General features: G+C 29.6%; 1 protein-coding gene across 1 annotated transcript; it reads right to left on the bottom strand.

The window, feature by feature from the left end:
• Window positions 1–2,286: 2,286 nt before the first annotated feature.
• Window positions 2,287–6,087, bottom strand: LOC107171676 (uncharacterized). Its single transcript, XM_089217726.1, has 2 exons — window positions 5,875–6,087; window positions 2,287–4,105 (listed from the first exon to the last, which is right to left on the bottom strand). Exons 1-2 carry the CDS (start codon window positions 5,884–5,886, stop codon window positions 3,455–3,457), a joined length of 663 nt encoding a protein of 220 aa, XP_089073852.1. The 5' UTR covers window positions 5,887–6,087; the 3' UTR covers window positions 2,287–3,454.
• Between the last annotated feature and the right edge of the window lie 10,299 nt (window positions 6,088–16,386).

Here is a 16,386-nt window from a genome sequence, read left to right as displayed (position 1 = left end):
TTTAAATATATAAATATATATCTGGGCGCCCAATTCAGTAATACAAGAATTGAACTAATTCAATAAATTTACATGAGACCTTGATGGCCTTAACCAAATAATACAATATTTAATATAATTAACGATACAAAGAGTACATACATACGATCTGGCACAATGAATGAAGTCTTCGTATAAGAGTGTATAAAAGATCCATAAACGCCGCACAAATAACGGAAGGAAGATGGATCAAATCCAACGTTGTCGGAACGCCACAACAAACAACGCGTCAATATAAATTGATACGCGGTTGAAATATTACACGTTGCAAATAATAATAATGAAAGGCCTTTCGATGTGCATTTATTAGCACCTTCACATCGGCGACCACTGTCCGACTACGAATGTCGGGCGACAACTATCCGACTACGAATGTCGGGCGACAACTATCCGACTACGAATGTCGGGCGACAACTGCTATTCATGTCCGACTCGCCGGTGACACCGTCACACCCCGGTAAAGATAATGGACGAGCGGACGAGTGGCGAGTGGGGAGTCTAGAAGGTTCTAGAACGATCTCGACTATCTTAATGACCGGTGATCGATCGATAAAGGCGATATCCGACACAATTATTTCATACATTTTATTATTTTAGCTAATTCTATTTATGATGATTCTGAATATTCTGATAAAACTGTTAGTGAAAGCAGTGGCGGCCTGGGTTCATTTTTTTTAGTCGGCTAGAATTTAAAAAGGCCCCTGACCAATAATAAGACTAATAGCAAATGTGCAAATGCAAATGGCTATGGGCCTTTTTACAGTTTTACATTTTTAAAGATACCTAATTATTTTGAAGTTCTACTACCCCCCCTCTTCCAAAAAAATGTATAATATGTAACTATTTTTGTAAGTACCTTATTTAGGTTTCAATTAACTTTACCCCTTTGGCTAATACGACTATCTCTAACACGATTTAAGATAATATCTACAAACTAAGTTATTTATGAACATTTAAAATAATATAATCTCAATCGGGTAATGGCTCTGGCTGTAAGGGCCCATTTAGCCAAAGGCCCAGTCGGCGATCGCCGACTTGGCCAGGCCGCCACTGAGTGAAAGTATTGGTAATTTAATGACAGAATCAATATTATAATACAATTTATATTTATAATAAAAAAACAAACACTAAAAGTGTTGTTATATTTTAATAACAAGACACCAGTCACTGGGTGGTGGTGGGCCTTCGCATTTTATTTTTAGGTTTTTTAAAAAAAAATACCATCATTATTTATTTTGTATTGGTAACCTATAAAAAAATATATACATAAGCCTCAGGGCCCCATACATTGACTGTGTCCGGGGCCCCGAGAATCCTAGTTGCGGCACTGACTATCAATATGCAATATGACATCAATAGTTCAAAACGAATATTCGATTATGATTATGATTAATAAAAGAATATTCTATGGATATTCAAATTGAAAAGTCTTAAAATAATTTGGTGATATTATGCATAGAATATTCATATGGATAGTATCTGAATATTCATTTCTTACTCATCAAATAATATAAATTGAAACTATATTTAAATATATACATATTACATATATATACATATATGGTTATTTATCTGTACATAACAATGTCATTATTAAATAATATATTATATTTTATGTATAAAAATATATGCATAAAATTACTGTATAATTATTTAATTGTTTGTGACCTGTGCTTGAATTGTATGATTATGAATTTATTTTTAAATGGGATTATCATCTGTAATTTAAAAATCGTTTTTATAATTTTATTATATAACTTCAATTTTTAGTAAAAGAATACATCATAATAACTATTATCCTTCAGATTTAACATTTTGAATATAAATTATTAAATATGAATATAAATTGATATTACTTATGTATTGAACTTCATATTTAAATTATGTGATTCAAAATGTATACATAAAACAATTTTTAATTATAATTACTTGTGTAAAAAAAAAAAAAAAATATAACATTAATTTTTAGTAAAATAATACATATTAAGAACAACTTATTATGATAATAATAATAACTATTAGACCTATGTACAATTGTGATTTATTTCACATCTTTAGTCCGATTTCTAAGTACCTAAGTGATCACACTTGTGCTTGTGTAGACAAGTTGCACAACCACCAGGTGATTATTGCACTTAAAACTGTCTAACTCCCTCCGTCAGCTCAGTGACTACATGCTTTTTGATATTTTTACATGAAACTAGCAGGGATAGTATCTGGGTACTTTTGTAATCTAATGGTGTAGGATTATATTCGGTAGTCCTATTATTCGAATTTTAATTGATTTATTAAAGTGGTATTTGTACAACCACCCGGGTGATCGCAGGGCGATCGACCAGACTTCAGCCGTCAGCTCAGTAACTACAGGCTTTTTGACATTTTTACATGAAACTAGCAGGGATAGTAGCTGGGTACTTGTGTAATCTAAAGCCTCGTCCAGATCAAAGAAAAATTTGTCGAAAACAAGTGTTTCCGACATGTCGTCGACAATGTTTCTGATTTCCCGTCATAAGCGATAACATAAATATTTGTTGACGACAGTGTCAGCAATATATGTTCTTAACAAATTGTTCTCGGTCTGGACCGAGCTTTATGGTGTAGGATTATTCTATTCGGTAGTCCTATTATTCGAATTTTAATTGATTTATTAAAGTGAATTTGCACAACCACGCGGGTGATTGCAGGGCGATCGATCAGACTTCAGCCGTCAGCTCTAAATAATTTAACTTATAATAACTTTGTAATTTGGAATCACGTTGATACTCGATATTATTTCAGTATTTCGAAATATTCTTACTATTATAATATTTATCTAGATAATTTAGCACAGATAACCATTACGTTTATCTAGATAATGTAATTGAATAATTAATTTTATCTAGATAATTCCCAACACTGTCCATTAATCGAATTGAATGATTGTGTACCACGATATGAATAAATGTGAATATTCCTTCTTGTGCTGCGATACGTCTCTTTTGTAACGTGATGTGTTATGTCCAGTCTTGTAAAAAATATTTTTTTTAAAGTATTAAAATACTAATACTAGTATTCGAATAAAATAGTATTAAAATTTAAAATACTATTATAAAAATGTATTTTACGAATACTCACAAAGTATTTGAATACAAATACAAGTATTTTTTTTTAAATTGTATAATATATAATAATTTTAAAGCCAATAGTCAATACCCCACCAGCAAAAAATCATATCTACGCCACTGATTGTATATCAGTGTAGGTACCTATACCTATTATGTTACTACTCACCATAGATTTAAATTTTCAACTATTTAAAAAAATACAATAACATGACTATTTAGAGGAAAAGATTATGCAATAAGGACAAGGCACGCTATCGAGCGATCGATCGCGACCAGAAACCAAAAACAGAAAATAAGAAAAAAAATCATCGTTACACCTCCCCGATGACGTACTCTTGGGGGAGGTAAAAGTGCACGTTTCGTTGATCGGTGGAATGTATTATTCCCACGGATGAATCACCACCGCCGGTGAGTCGGCCAAATCCCTGGTCGGACGATGGTTGGCGATCGAACAGGTCGGAGGACGCCGCTGCGTACCTGTGCTGCGGTCCGATCCTCTTCACTTCGGCGTTGAAACCGTGCTCGTCATCGGCAGTGTACTCGACCACCCGTGTAGAACCATCCGCTTCGACCAGGCTGTACGTTCCCTTGACCGTGCCTCGGCCGTCGCTCACCTCGTTCTGGCTCTTCACGTCTCCGGTCAGCGGGTCTTCCACCGCGTACGCGAAGTGATACGACGAGTCGGCTTGCGGAACATCCGCCGACGGCTGCTGACCGTCGGCGTTATGGCCGTAGTAGTCGTGTTCGGACGGCTGCTGCAATTGATTCACGTAATGGCTGGAGTCGTCATGTTCGGTCGGCTGCTGATAGTGAGTGTCGACATGAGGGTGACTGAAGTCGTATCCAGCCGGCGATGTCGATGGGGTCGTTACGGCTTCTGATGGGGTGGGCTTCGGTGCAAAAGGAAACGGCGCTGCTGATGGCATCCCACAGCACGCGACCGCCATCGCTACGCAGAACAGCTGCAGAGAACAATTATACAATTATTAGCATTTCATTATTTATCTTTGTTTTAGATACCTTCTTGGGTAAATTGAAAATTGAAAATCCTATGCAAGTGATTGGATAAAGGATATCGAAAGAATTGGTACGATTACCTACGTCCGAGTTACAATAGTAGGTAGGTACCTAAACCTTATGTAATTGATCACGTATTTAAGTATGATAAATCTACCTAATTACACTATGTTGTGAAAATCATGCGGAATTTATCTAGTCAAGTTTTATACAATCTTATACAGTTATATAGACTATTTATATTTAATTTTTGCTGTAATTTTTATATTATATTACTTTATTGAAATTTATGTTTTTTATTATTATATTACTAATTAATAATTACTACTATACTTATGTTTTTTGAATTATAGTCAAATATGATGCAGTTTTTACAAAGTATCAAAAATATTATAATATTTATAAATGCATACAGATATTTAATAGAACTCCATCGTCAAGAAATTATCCTCAATGTTGAGATGGGCCATTTATCTATGTTATAATATAGTATATGCCTATATATATATATATATAGTGTGTTTTCTTTTAAAGGTAACACTAAATTCTGTCCAGTGACATCGGATTAATTTGCGGATTTCGGTAGGGGATAGGGAATACATAAATACACATTTCTTGATGATTTTTACATTTTTAGATTATCCGTGTGCGCATGCGCAATACAATTTGCATTTTTTTAAATGGCAACAGGTGTTTTGAATACCAAATTCGGATAGACCGAATTTTTTTAAGTCGATTTGGTCCTTTTTACCATAGCTCTAAAATCAAAATTGACTAAATGGCAACCAGTCAAAGTTTCGATTAATATAATTGAATTTTTCACCAATCATACTAGAATTTTATGAATTATTATGAAATTTTATTTATTATTTTTGTATCCGTAGGTTTGCAGATATTATTAAATTATTTAAATTTAATTTGAGGAATTAATTAATAACCTCAATTACACCGGGATCCTTATTAATTGAACTATTCTTCTTAAATATTATAATTTGTACTAGTGCGATTGCTTAGAAGCTAGAAAAATGAATAAAAAATTTAAAAATAAATTTTACGTCTACAAAACTACGTCGACACTCGGCAGCAATTCAACAGAAAATAAAACCGTTGTACCTACTTCGAGTGTATTGTACTTTATATACCCTTCGCTTTAGTAGACAATAATAATTTTTTGACGGTTTTATTTTAAGAAATAATATAATAATGCGATTGCGATAAGTTGATAATACGATTGGCCTGAGGGCCGACATCACAAAACGATAATACTATTGTCTATTTTAAGAACTACGTAGTTAAGATCCTCGTAGAAGTCAAATAACATTTTGCTAATGCTTAATATCCGAATAACAGAAAACGTATATTTTGGATACGTACAGTAGTTAATAGTTATACATACATATTACATAGTACATACCTAATCTATTTTATGAGAATATGATTCACAATATTCACATATCAATATTAAATCGTACGTAAAAATATAATACAAACCGGTCGAAAATATTTTATATTAAAAAATAAATAAATTGTACTTAAGTTGTGATTAAATTGTTGTTTTTCGTTAAAAATTTAACTGAATGTAATTAAAAAAAAATATCATCTACTTGCCCAACTTTGTCAAGTTTTAAGCTCTGTTAAAAGATGGATGCTTAACTATAGGCACTAATATAATATTAAAGTACGTTTATATGTTTACAACGAATAGGATACTCACCTTAGCAGCCATGGCGATGAAGTCGTAAAAACGGGTTTTCTTCCAGAATATAATTTTTATTAATTATTATTATTGCGACTTCGCACTACAACAACAACATTAATATAACCCTAGCACGTATTGTATAGGTAGATATTATTATTATTGTATTACTATGGTGTCTATGATGTACGTACACTGCGACCCGGTCGACTTCAACTGCAATTGCAACAGGTTGGTGTGGTCTGACGGAGGTGTCAGCTCGGAGCGTTTTTTATATGCTCGCTAATCCCCATCCTCTGCAGACACTGGTAGTGTGTGGATGTCAACGTAACCGGACCGAAGAAGATGTTTTTTTCCGCAAGCACACTCCGTGGCGGCGAACTCACGCCACAAGTCAACAGCTATGTAATATTATGTTATTAAAATATCGTTAGTTATTTAAGTACTTATCTATAACGGCGTAACAACACCTATTATATTGTTCTAATATTATGGGCAACGCCTGCAGTGAGTACAGCATAATATAACCACATGGTTGTTATACGTATTATGTTGCGTGTTTACCGTAAGCGGAAAAATTAATTAATTACATCCGCCTCGTCACATCGGATATAATATGATATTGTAATAAGTATTGTATAATAGGAAGAGGAACCACCCACCCCATCGATGCTTCATCTCGACGATCGGTAAGAAAAATATTTACCAAACGGGCTGATGTCTGTTTGATTTATTACCAATCATATAAGATAAATAATACAATACATTGCATACATTGTAAGCGAGTTAAGCCGATCTGGGTTGAGCGTGCATCGTTTCCGTCAATAACTAAATTTGTATTGCCGTTAAAGTACCTACCTATATTATAGGTAAAATAGGTTTAATTTTCATTCCGGTAAAATCATTTCAAAATTATTATTGTTTGAGATTTAAGAATCATACGCTAGTCATAATTCCGGGATTTGTAGTTATTGTTTTATGGTACCCATTCTGAATATTATATTTCCGAAAACAGTACGATTTCCACCCTGCACAGTATGGCCTAATTTCAGTGATAGCTTATGCAGCGCAAAATATAATTGAGAATTATTTCTTGCGTATTTAAACGAACGGTTCTTCTAATAGCATCCTGATATTGATACATTTTTATACATATTTACTAAGCTTAAATTATACCTCTAAAAGAAAAAAATGAAATTGGTAGTTACATACTACATACTATTTATTTTGTGTTGTCACATTCTATTTTATTACTTACCTACCTATTATATTTGTACATATCAGACAAAACAGTGTCGGTTTTACAATTGTCTAACAAATGAAATGTTCATCACATACAGGCAGGTAAGAGATAGCTGGTACCTAAGTAATAAGTATCATGACTGCCAACTGGTATAATATCTATTGAGGATTGAGATATTATATCGTTGATTTTATTGAATCATTTGAATCATAACTAAGATATGAATACTTATAAGTTATACTTATAGACTTATAGTGCATATTATACATTATAATATAGGCATGCAGCATGTCTATATAATTTAAATAACTCAAATTGATTTCCATTAGATATTATAGTATGAAAATTATTAATAGCATATTTTTAAAATTGATAATATTATTAATTATATAATTATTGCATTTTATCTAAGTACCTACTGATTAAATGTATAGCCCATTATGGCTGAAAAAGGTTTGATTCCCATTTTCATCAACACGTATTTTTATAATTAATGCACGTTTTTGCCGAACATTGTTTGAGACAGTTGAGAGCCATAATATATTATAGCTTAGTGTTGCAGCATAAATGAAAACAATCACGTGAGGTAGGTACCTACTACCTACCTACATGGAAAAAACTGTTTGTAGTTATATAAATTAATAACTAACAGGTATAATTATTTTTTTAATAATGAATAACAATAAGATGTATAAAAAAAACATTAGGTGTTTATATTTATTTATTTATTTATTTCAGCAAAATCAATATCATTATTTCAATACAATAATCAAATTTCAAAAGTTAAATTATTACAATAATAGTGATAAAAGCTGATACGTATACCAATTGAGCAAGCTCGTTTCTGATGTACGGAGTTCCTATACATATTACTTATATAATATAATAAAATAAAATGTCATGTGTCTTATACAATTGAGAATGATGTATTTTACTTCTCTAAATAAACATTATCTTATAATTATAATATAACTAAACGATACTAATAGATAATCATTTATATTTACACATCGATACTTTTTAATAATTTATTTTTACACACATTCTCATCTAGGTCATTTACTATTTTAGTAATTATATTTTTCATACGATTTTTGTTAATTATATTTTTTACATTGGTTTTATTAGACTGATTTTCACATTCATACTTTATTTGACTCTTTACATCATTTCCTAAATTGTTGAATATAGTTTTGACCATATAATCGGGAGCACTTTTTATACTGGAGAATGATATATAAGGTAATTTTATGTTATTACCTGTTCTACTGTCTATTATATCTGCAGTATTAAGTATCTACATTTGAATTGTTTTTATAAGTGTTTGTTTAATGTATAATTTGTAGATTGATAGTATGTTAGTATTTTTAAAAATATCTATTGAAGGGTATGTTGGCGGTAACGAGTAGGCTACTTTCATAAAAATTTTCTGGGCAGTATATACCGATTTTATGTATGTTCTGCTGGCGCCTCCCAGCATGTTATACCATATAATAAGAGTGAATTACATAATGCCATATAAATTTGCCGTACCACTGATTTCTTAAGATAGCGAATTTTATAAAATAAGGAAATTAATCTCCGGATTTTATTTTTGATAAATTTTATATGCTCAGACCATTTCAGCTCCTGATCCATTATGACTCCTAAATATTTAAATTGTTGTACCATTTTAAGTGGTTTACAATTACAGATTGTTTTATTTGGGGAACATTGATGTAATATGAAGTTCACTCAATTCATCAGTCAGTTTATGAATATAATATACTAACTTAGCTCTTAATAGTACTCCATCATCACCGATAAGAAGTTATCCTCAGTGGTGAGATGGGCCATCTAACCAAATTATGTTTATAATCAATGATTACTTATTGAAATTGTATTTTACTTTTGGCCAATAAATATTATTATTATTATTATTATTATTATTACTCCAACTGGAAGCTGTGATCGGTTTGTGACTATCGGCATGCATACTGATTTATTTACATTAAGTGATGATAAGTTTTTTTCCATCCAGTTATATACAAGTTGTAAGCCAATTTCGACAATTTCTATTAATTTTTACCAGTTTTCTTCGGTATTAACAAGAGCTATATCATCGGCAAACATGAATAATTAACCTGGTTTATAACTGTATATAACTGTAAACTATTAAAGTATTTTATCTAACAGTGCAAGTATTAATCATTGTAGTAGGTAGGTATAATAAGTATATTATACTCAAAACCTACCAGGTTGTAACTATATTATCATACATAATATCATAAAAATTGATGCTTAATCGCTCTGCCGTACAGTATAATCTATAGGGCACGGATGTTGTAGTACTAAAGAAATAGTAAAATTGATTGCAGTATTGCACTAAAAAATACCAAAAATTGCACTAAAAAATAAAAACTTTTTGTTATAAATGTTTGAAGTTTACTGTTATAAATCATAATCTAAAGTTTTAAATAATCCAAAAAAATATATACATAAACTATATTAATATTATACATTATATTATATCATGCCATCATACATTTATTATATTATACATCATTGCACTGTACTATAAGTGTTTGTTTCGTACTTACATGAAACGTGTTTAAAACTTACTTAGCAAATAATTGAAAAAGTAGAAAAAAAGTTGCAAATGCAACATCATCCGTGCCCTAATAATCTATTATATATGTCAAATGCGCTTCGTCATTAAGTACCTACCTATTACTGGCTCAACCAATTACATTTTTCGAGTATATTAGAATGTCTCCTAGTACTTTTTATTATATTTTAGAAAAAATTCAACCTTTTTTAGAAAAATAATCTAATTTTAGGAAATGCATTACACCTGTGGAAAAATTAACAGTTACTTTGAGGTAAGTGCTACAAATTAAATTAAATATTATAACCTTGAAATACATTAATAATTGTATTTATTTATTTTTTAGTTTTATTATTTAAAAAAAATGTTAATACTATTTAAACATATTTATTAGTACCTATATTTTGTATTTCAGAAAAATAAATAACAAATAAAAACCTGCAGGCTATCACTCTTTTTCTAAAAAAATTAAAAAAAATTAAAAATATTCCACTGTTAATGGATTGAAACCCACCGTTTAAAAAAAAAAACATAAGTTTAAATGTTTAAATACTAAAAAAAAAATTGTACAACTTATATAATGTGCATGAAGAAACTGTTAGACTTAGATTAATTAAAAATAACTAAAACCTGAAAATATTATAAGTACATCTTGAATGTAGTATTTTAATAATATATTTATTGCTGCGTCCATGGTGAAAATGTACTAAGATCAGTAGCTGCCAGTGAGGCCGTATTGTGCTGTCCACTAGAGACATACTGTATGTTGTAGTTGTAGGATTCATTGAAGCTTGTTGGTGTGACAGGCTGACTTTGAACATAAGGGTTGAATAAATTTGAAGTGCATGTAGATGACCTTGTAGAGTTTTCATAAATATCATGTCGTTCCTCTTCTTCCATGAGTAGGCACTTGTTACAATTTAAGTCTAACAGATAATTTTCTGTGTTTCGGTATATCTTTGAGATGTGGTAACAAACTCATCAAAAAAATGAAAATCTTCATCATCTTTGTAATTATTGTCACTATTTTTTGTGTTTTCTTTGATGGTATCGAACCGTTTAAGTTTTTGTTTTTCAATTTATATTAAATCTGCTATCGGATCATTTTTTTACTGTTCGTTGGTGCTTGCGAATTTGAATATACAGAAGACAGATCGGGATGTATGACTGATTCTACGAGACGATCTTGATCTTGATCAATCTGTTCTTCTTCAGATACTGTATTGTTGAACAAACTAATTTCAGGTGATGATGGCCCTTCTTAATTTATTTCTTTTTGAATATTACAAATCGTTTTTATGGGCGTTATGGTGTCTTTAAAAAATCCAAATTTGGTAGTACCGTTTTGAAAATGATATCATTTGACTCTAAATTACTTACTCTATACTACCAATGTGTTTTAGATAGCCTGGTAAGCAAATTGTACTTGTAGTGGTGGCTAAACGCGGGATATCACTATAGTAATCCTGCACCAAGTACCGTTTTCTGGACAACTCGACCCCACCACAACTATATGCTAATGTTACCCATCGAAGTATTTTGTACTACGACTTAGCCAATCATATCAGTGGCTTTGTTAGGATCCACTCAGGTATAATTATTATTTTAATTAATTAATTAATTACAATAAGATACATAAAAAAAAAACATTAGGTGTTTATATAACTGTAAACTAAGTATTTTAGCTAACAGCGCAAATATTAATTATTGTAGTAGGTAGGTATAATAGGTATATTATACCCAAAACCTACAAGGTAGTAACTATATTATCATAAATAATATAAAAATTGATGCTTAATCGCTCTGCCGTACAGTATATATTTATTATACTTATATGTCAAATGATGCGCTTCGTCATTAAGTACCTACCTATAAGTCACTGTAATGTATTTCTTAAAAATTATTTATAAAGTAAAATTAAATATGGATAATAATTTGTCTACAATTTTGTGATTTTGATTGACGATCTATTTTATGTACTTTCCTAATCCAAAATCCTGGCTATGCCTCTGATGAAATGTTGTTATATTATGATACCTATAGGTACGTTAAATATTTGTGAGTTTATTGGCTTATTTTTTATGTTTGAATACAATATAGTATAATAAAAATTCAGGGACTGGAACCTTTATGATTTTATCGGTTTCGGTTCTCAAAAATTCAAAATTTCAGTTTCGGTTCTGGTTTCGGTTTTCAAAATTATCAAATTTCGGTTCCGGTTAATACCGGTTTTAACCTTTATTATTTGAATTTTGCTTTTTATTTTATTTTTATCAATTTACAAGTACTGTATAAAAAAATGAATAATATATTAAGAACTTCTATTTAATGATAGGTACCTATTTGTAATTAAGTGCACCTATTTAAGAATATAGATAATATAATATCATTACGACATTACAATAAAATACTAAAATTTAAAATTTAAAACTATAAAAACTATACCATTATATTCAATAATTTACTAACGTCTATGAAAGTTTCACTATACCATTGAATTTCAAACATTGTAAGAATTCAAAAAACATTAGTAGCAAGCAAAACCTAAATAATAATATATTTAAATTTAAAACATAACTAGATATCCATTAGGTACGTATTTACCTATTTTGTTAGTCAATAGTTGATAATATTTAAATTTTAAACTAATAGACAAACATACAAAACATAAATATTATAATTATAATAATATACTGGTTTGATGATCAACCTTATTATAGGTTAATTACATTAAACCCATTAAGGAGAGGAATAGGACAATAGGTACAAAATGCATATAAAATAATATACGTTAAACGCTTAAGATAATTATTACATTATATCAATATAATACCCAAAATATATTATGTTCAACTAATAATTTACACTTGAGAATTTTTTTTTTATAATAATTATTATTATTATTATTACTATAAAAAATTATTTTTTTCAAATAATCTATTTGTTCTCACTAACAGTTGGTCTTCTAGATGAATGTATGCAACATTAATCGGTAACGGAGGCGGGAGAACAGTTCAGTAGATAGCAATCAGTCGTAATGTCGTACAGAGCATATTGTGTAAAGTGTAAACATTATGCCTAGCTATTTTTAGCGGTATCAATTTTTATTAACGACGCCGCGCGCCGTCGTCAATATTACGCGGCTGTGAAATTTTCGATAACATTATATTAATATCATGTTATTTCGTTGTTACTATAATAATTGTTTGTAAAAATAGTATTTGTTTATTTTAATAATGGATAGAGGGAATATCTTCAATCTTGCTCAGATGTATAATAAGCAGGGCTCGGAAGTTCTAGCAAATGCATATTTTTATTGGTTCTTCCTAGAACATCCAAAGTAAGATACAAATATGTTTCACACTTCTCTGATGTCATACACGGAATTTTATTTTGCTATTTTTTGTATATTTACGGTTTTTACTGCTATTTTGCTAATTTAGGGTTTATAGTGCTATTTTTGGTTATATTTTCAAATAATATAGGAAATAATCGCATTTAATTATTAATTAATAATAATGATTAATGACTTACTTAATTATATTTTTAAAAATATTTGAATTATTGGAAATAAAATATAAATAGACCTCATAAACTAATATTTATTGTTTCCATCGACAGTCCAGTGTATTAATAGTTTTTATACTAATTTATAATAAAAAAATAAAAAAAGACGAGCATTTAAATAATAATATTTATCTTTTACAAGTGCGAAATTTCTGCGAAGGCACACCTTTTTTAATTTATAGATCCAGTAGATCCACTTTTATTCTGAGCGCTTGTGTCAATAAACATATCATATTATTACTATTGCTTACATATATGTCCGATGGGAGGATATGCTTTGTGAAGACAAATGCTTGCGGAAAGTAAACATACTTACGCTGTATAATATTATCTATAGTTCGGGGAATAACCACTCGTTTTTTACAACATTTAAACGGTGTAGAACATCATATATTAATATATTATGAATTATGATATTAACGGTCCGGCCTGTTACGGACAGAACACAAGAACCACAGGTAAATTATTGTTATAATTATAATTTGCTATTGTTATTGTTACGTATTAAATAATGTTTATATACCTATATATATAAATATATGGTGGGGGATTGTCCTACCATACGCAACGTGTCTCGCACTTTCGCACGACATTTAGTTTACGTATGTTGTTTCTACAATGAACACGTTATACTTATAATCATTCATAGGTACCTATAAACTGTAGTTATACTGATTAACGTTTAATTGCTGCATTCATATTAATGCAACGATCCAACAGTTATTATACATAAATTATAGGCACATACTTACCTAGGTATACACACGCAGCTATTATCGTACACATTCACCGCTGGACCAAACATCTATAACCGGACAACATCGAATCGTTAGAGCATAAAATTATAATTTCCGTTATTACGTTATTATTATGTTTTATAATGATACATTATTCTCGGCAGTTTGTGATTAACTCGTTCTATAATTATTACGTCGCTTCACGTAATATAATATTGCAATACCCACAGTCCACAGATGACACGGAAGCATATAGAGTGATGTTATATTTATGTACCTTTACTAATCTATGCGGTGTCCCGCTATACTATTATTGTAATTTATAGTTCTATAATATGTGGCAAAATATTTTGTAGGTGTCTAACGTTTATCTACAATGGCTAATTTTTAAATCTGTATGAAATTGTTAATTTTTTAAAGTTTTGTAGTTTCGTTTGGTTTGGAAGGTACACGTCACTCCTACGATGCCCGCACCCAGAAAAATGTGTCATAATATCTATAAAAACATATACTGATTTAATGTAATTCGGGTATCATTTCGAGCCAATTATATTTTTTCATAAAATCGTGGTATTTAGTGCTTAATTAATTTAATTCCAAATTTCATCATTATGAATAACTTCATACTCAGTTTAATTATGTTGGAAAATTGAACTAACAAACTTACATACTAAACTTAATGACATTATATTCTTTAAAATAACACTTTTTTCATAGTTTCAAAAATGCTTTGCCTTTGATTTTACTTGTAAATATGTTTAAATGTTATGAACTACATGTATTAAAACCATGATAAATTTCATAAATTTCATAATTTTAATGATGCTTGGCTTTGGATTTAATCATTAATGTACCTAAATTCAGAGGCGGTTTGAATGTATTATACTTAGTGGTGCAAGACAATATATAGACACCCCCCCCACCACCACCACTACCATAATAATAGAAATTACAAATAAATATTTTTTAATAAGTTTATAGTTTATAATAATTATAAGGCCCTATATTCTTAACTCGACGCTTTCAACAGTTTCAGCCACGATTATCATTTATCATAATATGTCATTAATTAGGTACTTTATTACTTTTTTCATTTATTGAACATTAAAATTAAACATTGCGGTCAGTACATGCTCAACCAAGACCATCCACCCCCCTAACATTGGTGGTGCAGTGCACCAAAAACAGTATACTCAAACCGCCTCTGCCTAAATTCAATACAATTATTTAATAAAAATAATACTTATTTTCATTGTTTCGATAAACTTTATTTCATTTAATGTATTTTTATATTTCATATGTAATTACTAAAGTACAAAAATTACACTTATTCTAATTCTAAATCATTTATTTAATAGAAAAAATATTACAATATACATAAATTTAATAGAAAACAGAATCCAATACAAATTAATTTCAATAGTAATGTTTTATCCGAACAACAGTTTCATTAGTTGGTAAATTACATAAGTTTATAGGAGGTCCTATAAAGTCATTAATATTCTTAAGTATGTAATTTGAAGTTATAGTTCTAGAAATAATATAACTGACTATATGTTTTTTATATGATAATACATTTAAAGATTCACAAAAAAACAACACTTTCTCATCAATACAAATAATTTTTTTTAACCTATATACTAACATGTTAAAATATGTTCTGCATTATAGACAGTATTGCAGTAAGTAATTTTATCATAACAAACTGCATTATTAAGAAGTGTTAAATCGTTAGGCAAGAATAATAACTTAATGCTGTGTTCAAAATATAGACATTGAGCAACTAAACAACTAGTAGACACAGGTGTCAGGTGTCCATATATTATTACCATTAAAATTTAAAATAAAGTCTGCAAAATTCATAGAATATTTGATTGCTAATGATTAGGCTTAGGGACTTCTAGTATTTGCATACTTTTTTTAATTATTGTTAAATATAGCAGAGTGCGAAATAAATTCGTTTCTCAGTGCCACGATATCAGATCTAAAATTTGAATGTGCATATTTTTGCATATTTGATAGATTTTGCAGGAGAGTGCATATTTTAACATTTTTATGTTTATTTTGCATATTTTGACAAACATTTCAAATTTCAAACTAAAAACTATAGATACATATTACATATACATAAATACATTAATATTACATATTTCAACTGGTTGAAAAAAAAATGTATTAATAGGACTTAATACTTCTAGTAATATGCTATCTGCAAACTACCTCTCATATCTCGTTATAATTTTTGTGTAAGGATTAACTATAAAGAATACTATAAACCCGTATCGATCGTAAAACCCGCTGGATATCGACCGAATGTCGATAAAGATAATAGTCGATATAGAATAATAGATTATTAATTGTTTAGTGTTCAGTTCAGTCGATTATTATCCGTCGTT

This window comes from Diuraphis noxia, unplaced genomic scaffold (assembly GCF_037042655.1).
Source record: "Diuraphis noxia isolate RWA-SAM2 unplaced genomic scaffold, SU_Dnox_SAM2 contig0001, whole genome shotgun sequence".
NCBI classification, from domain to species: Eukaryota; Metazoa; Arthropoda; class Insecta; order Hemiptera; family Aphididae; genus Diuraphis; species Diuraphis noxia.
Note: the sequence above shows the minus strand (reverse complement) of the source record. Positions and strands in the feature narration are given on the sequence as shown.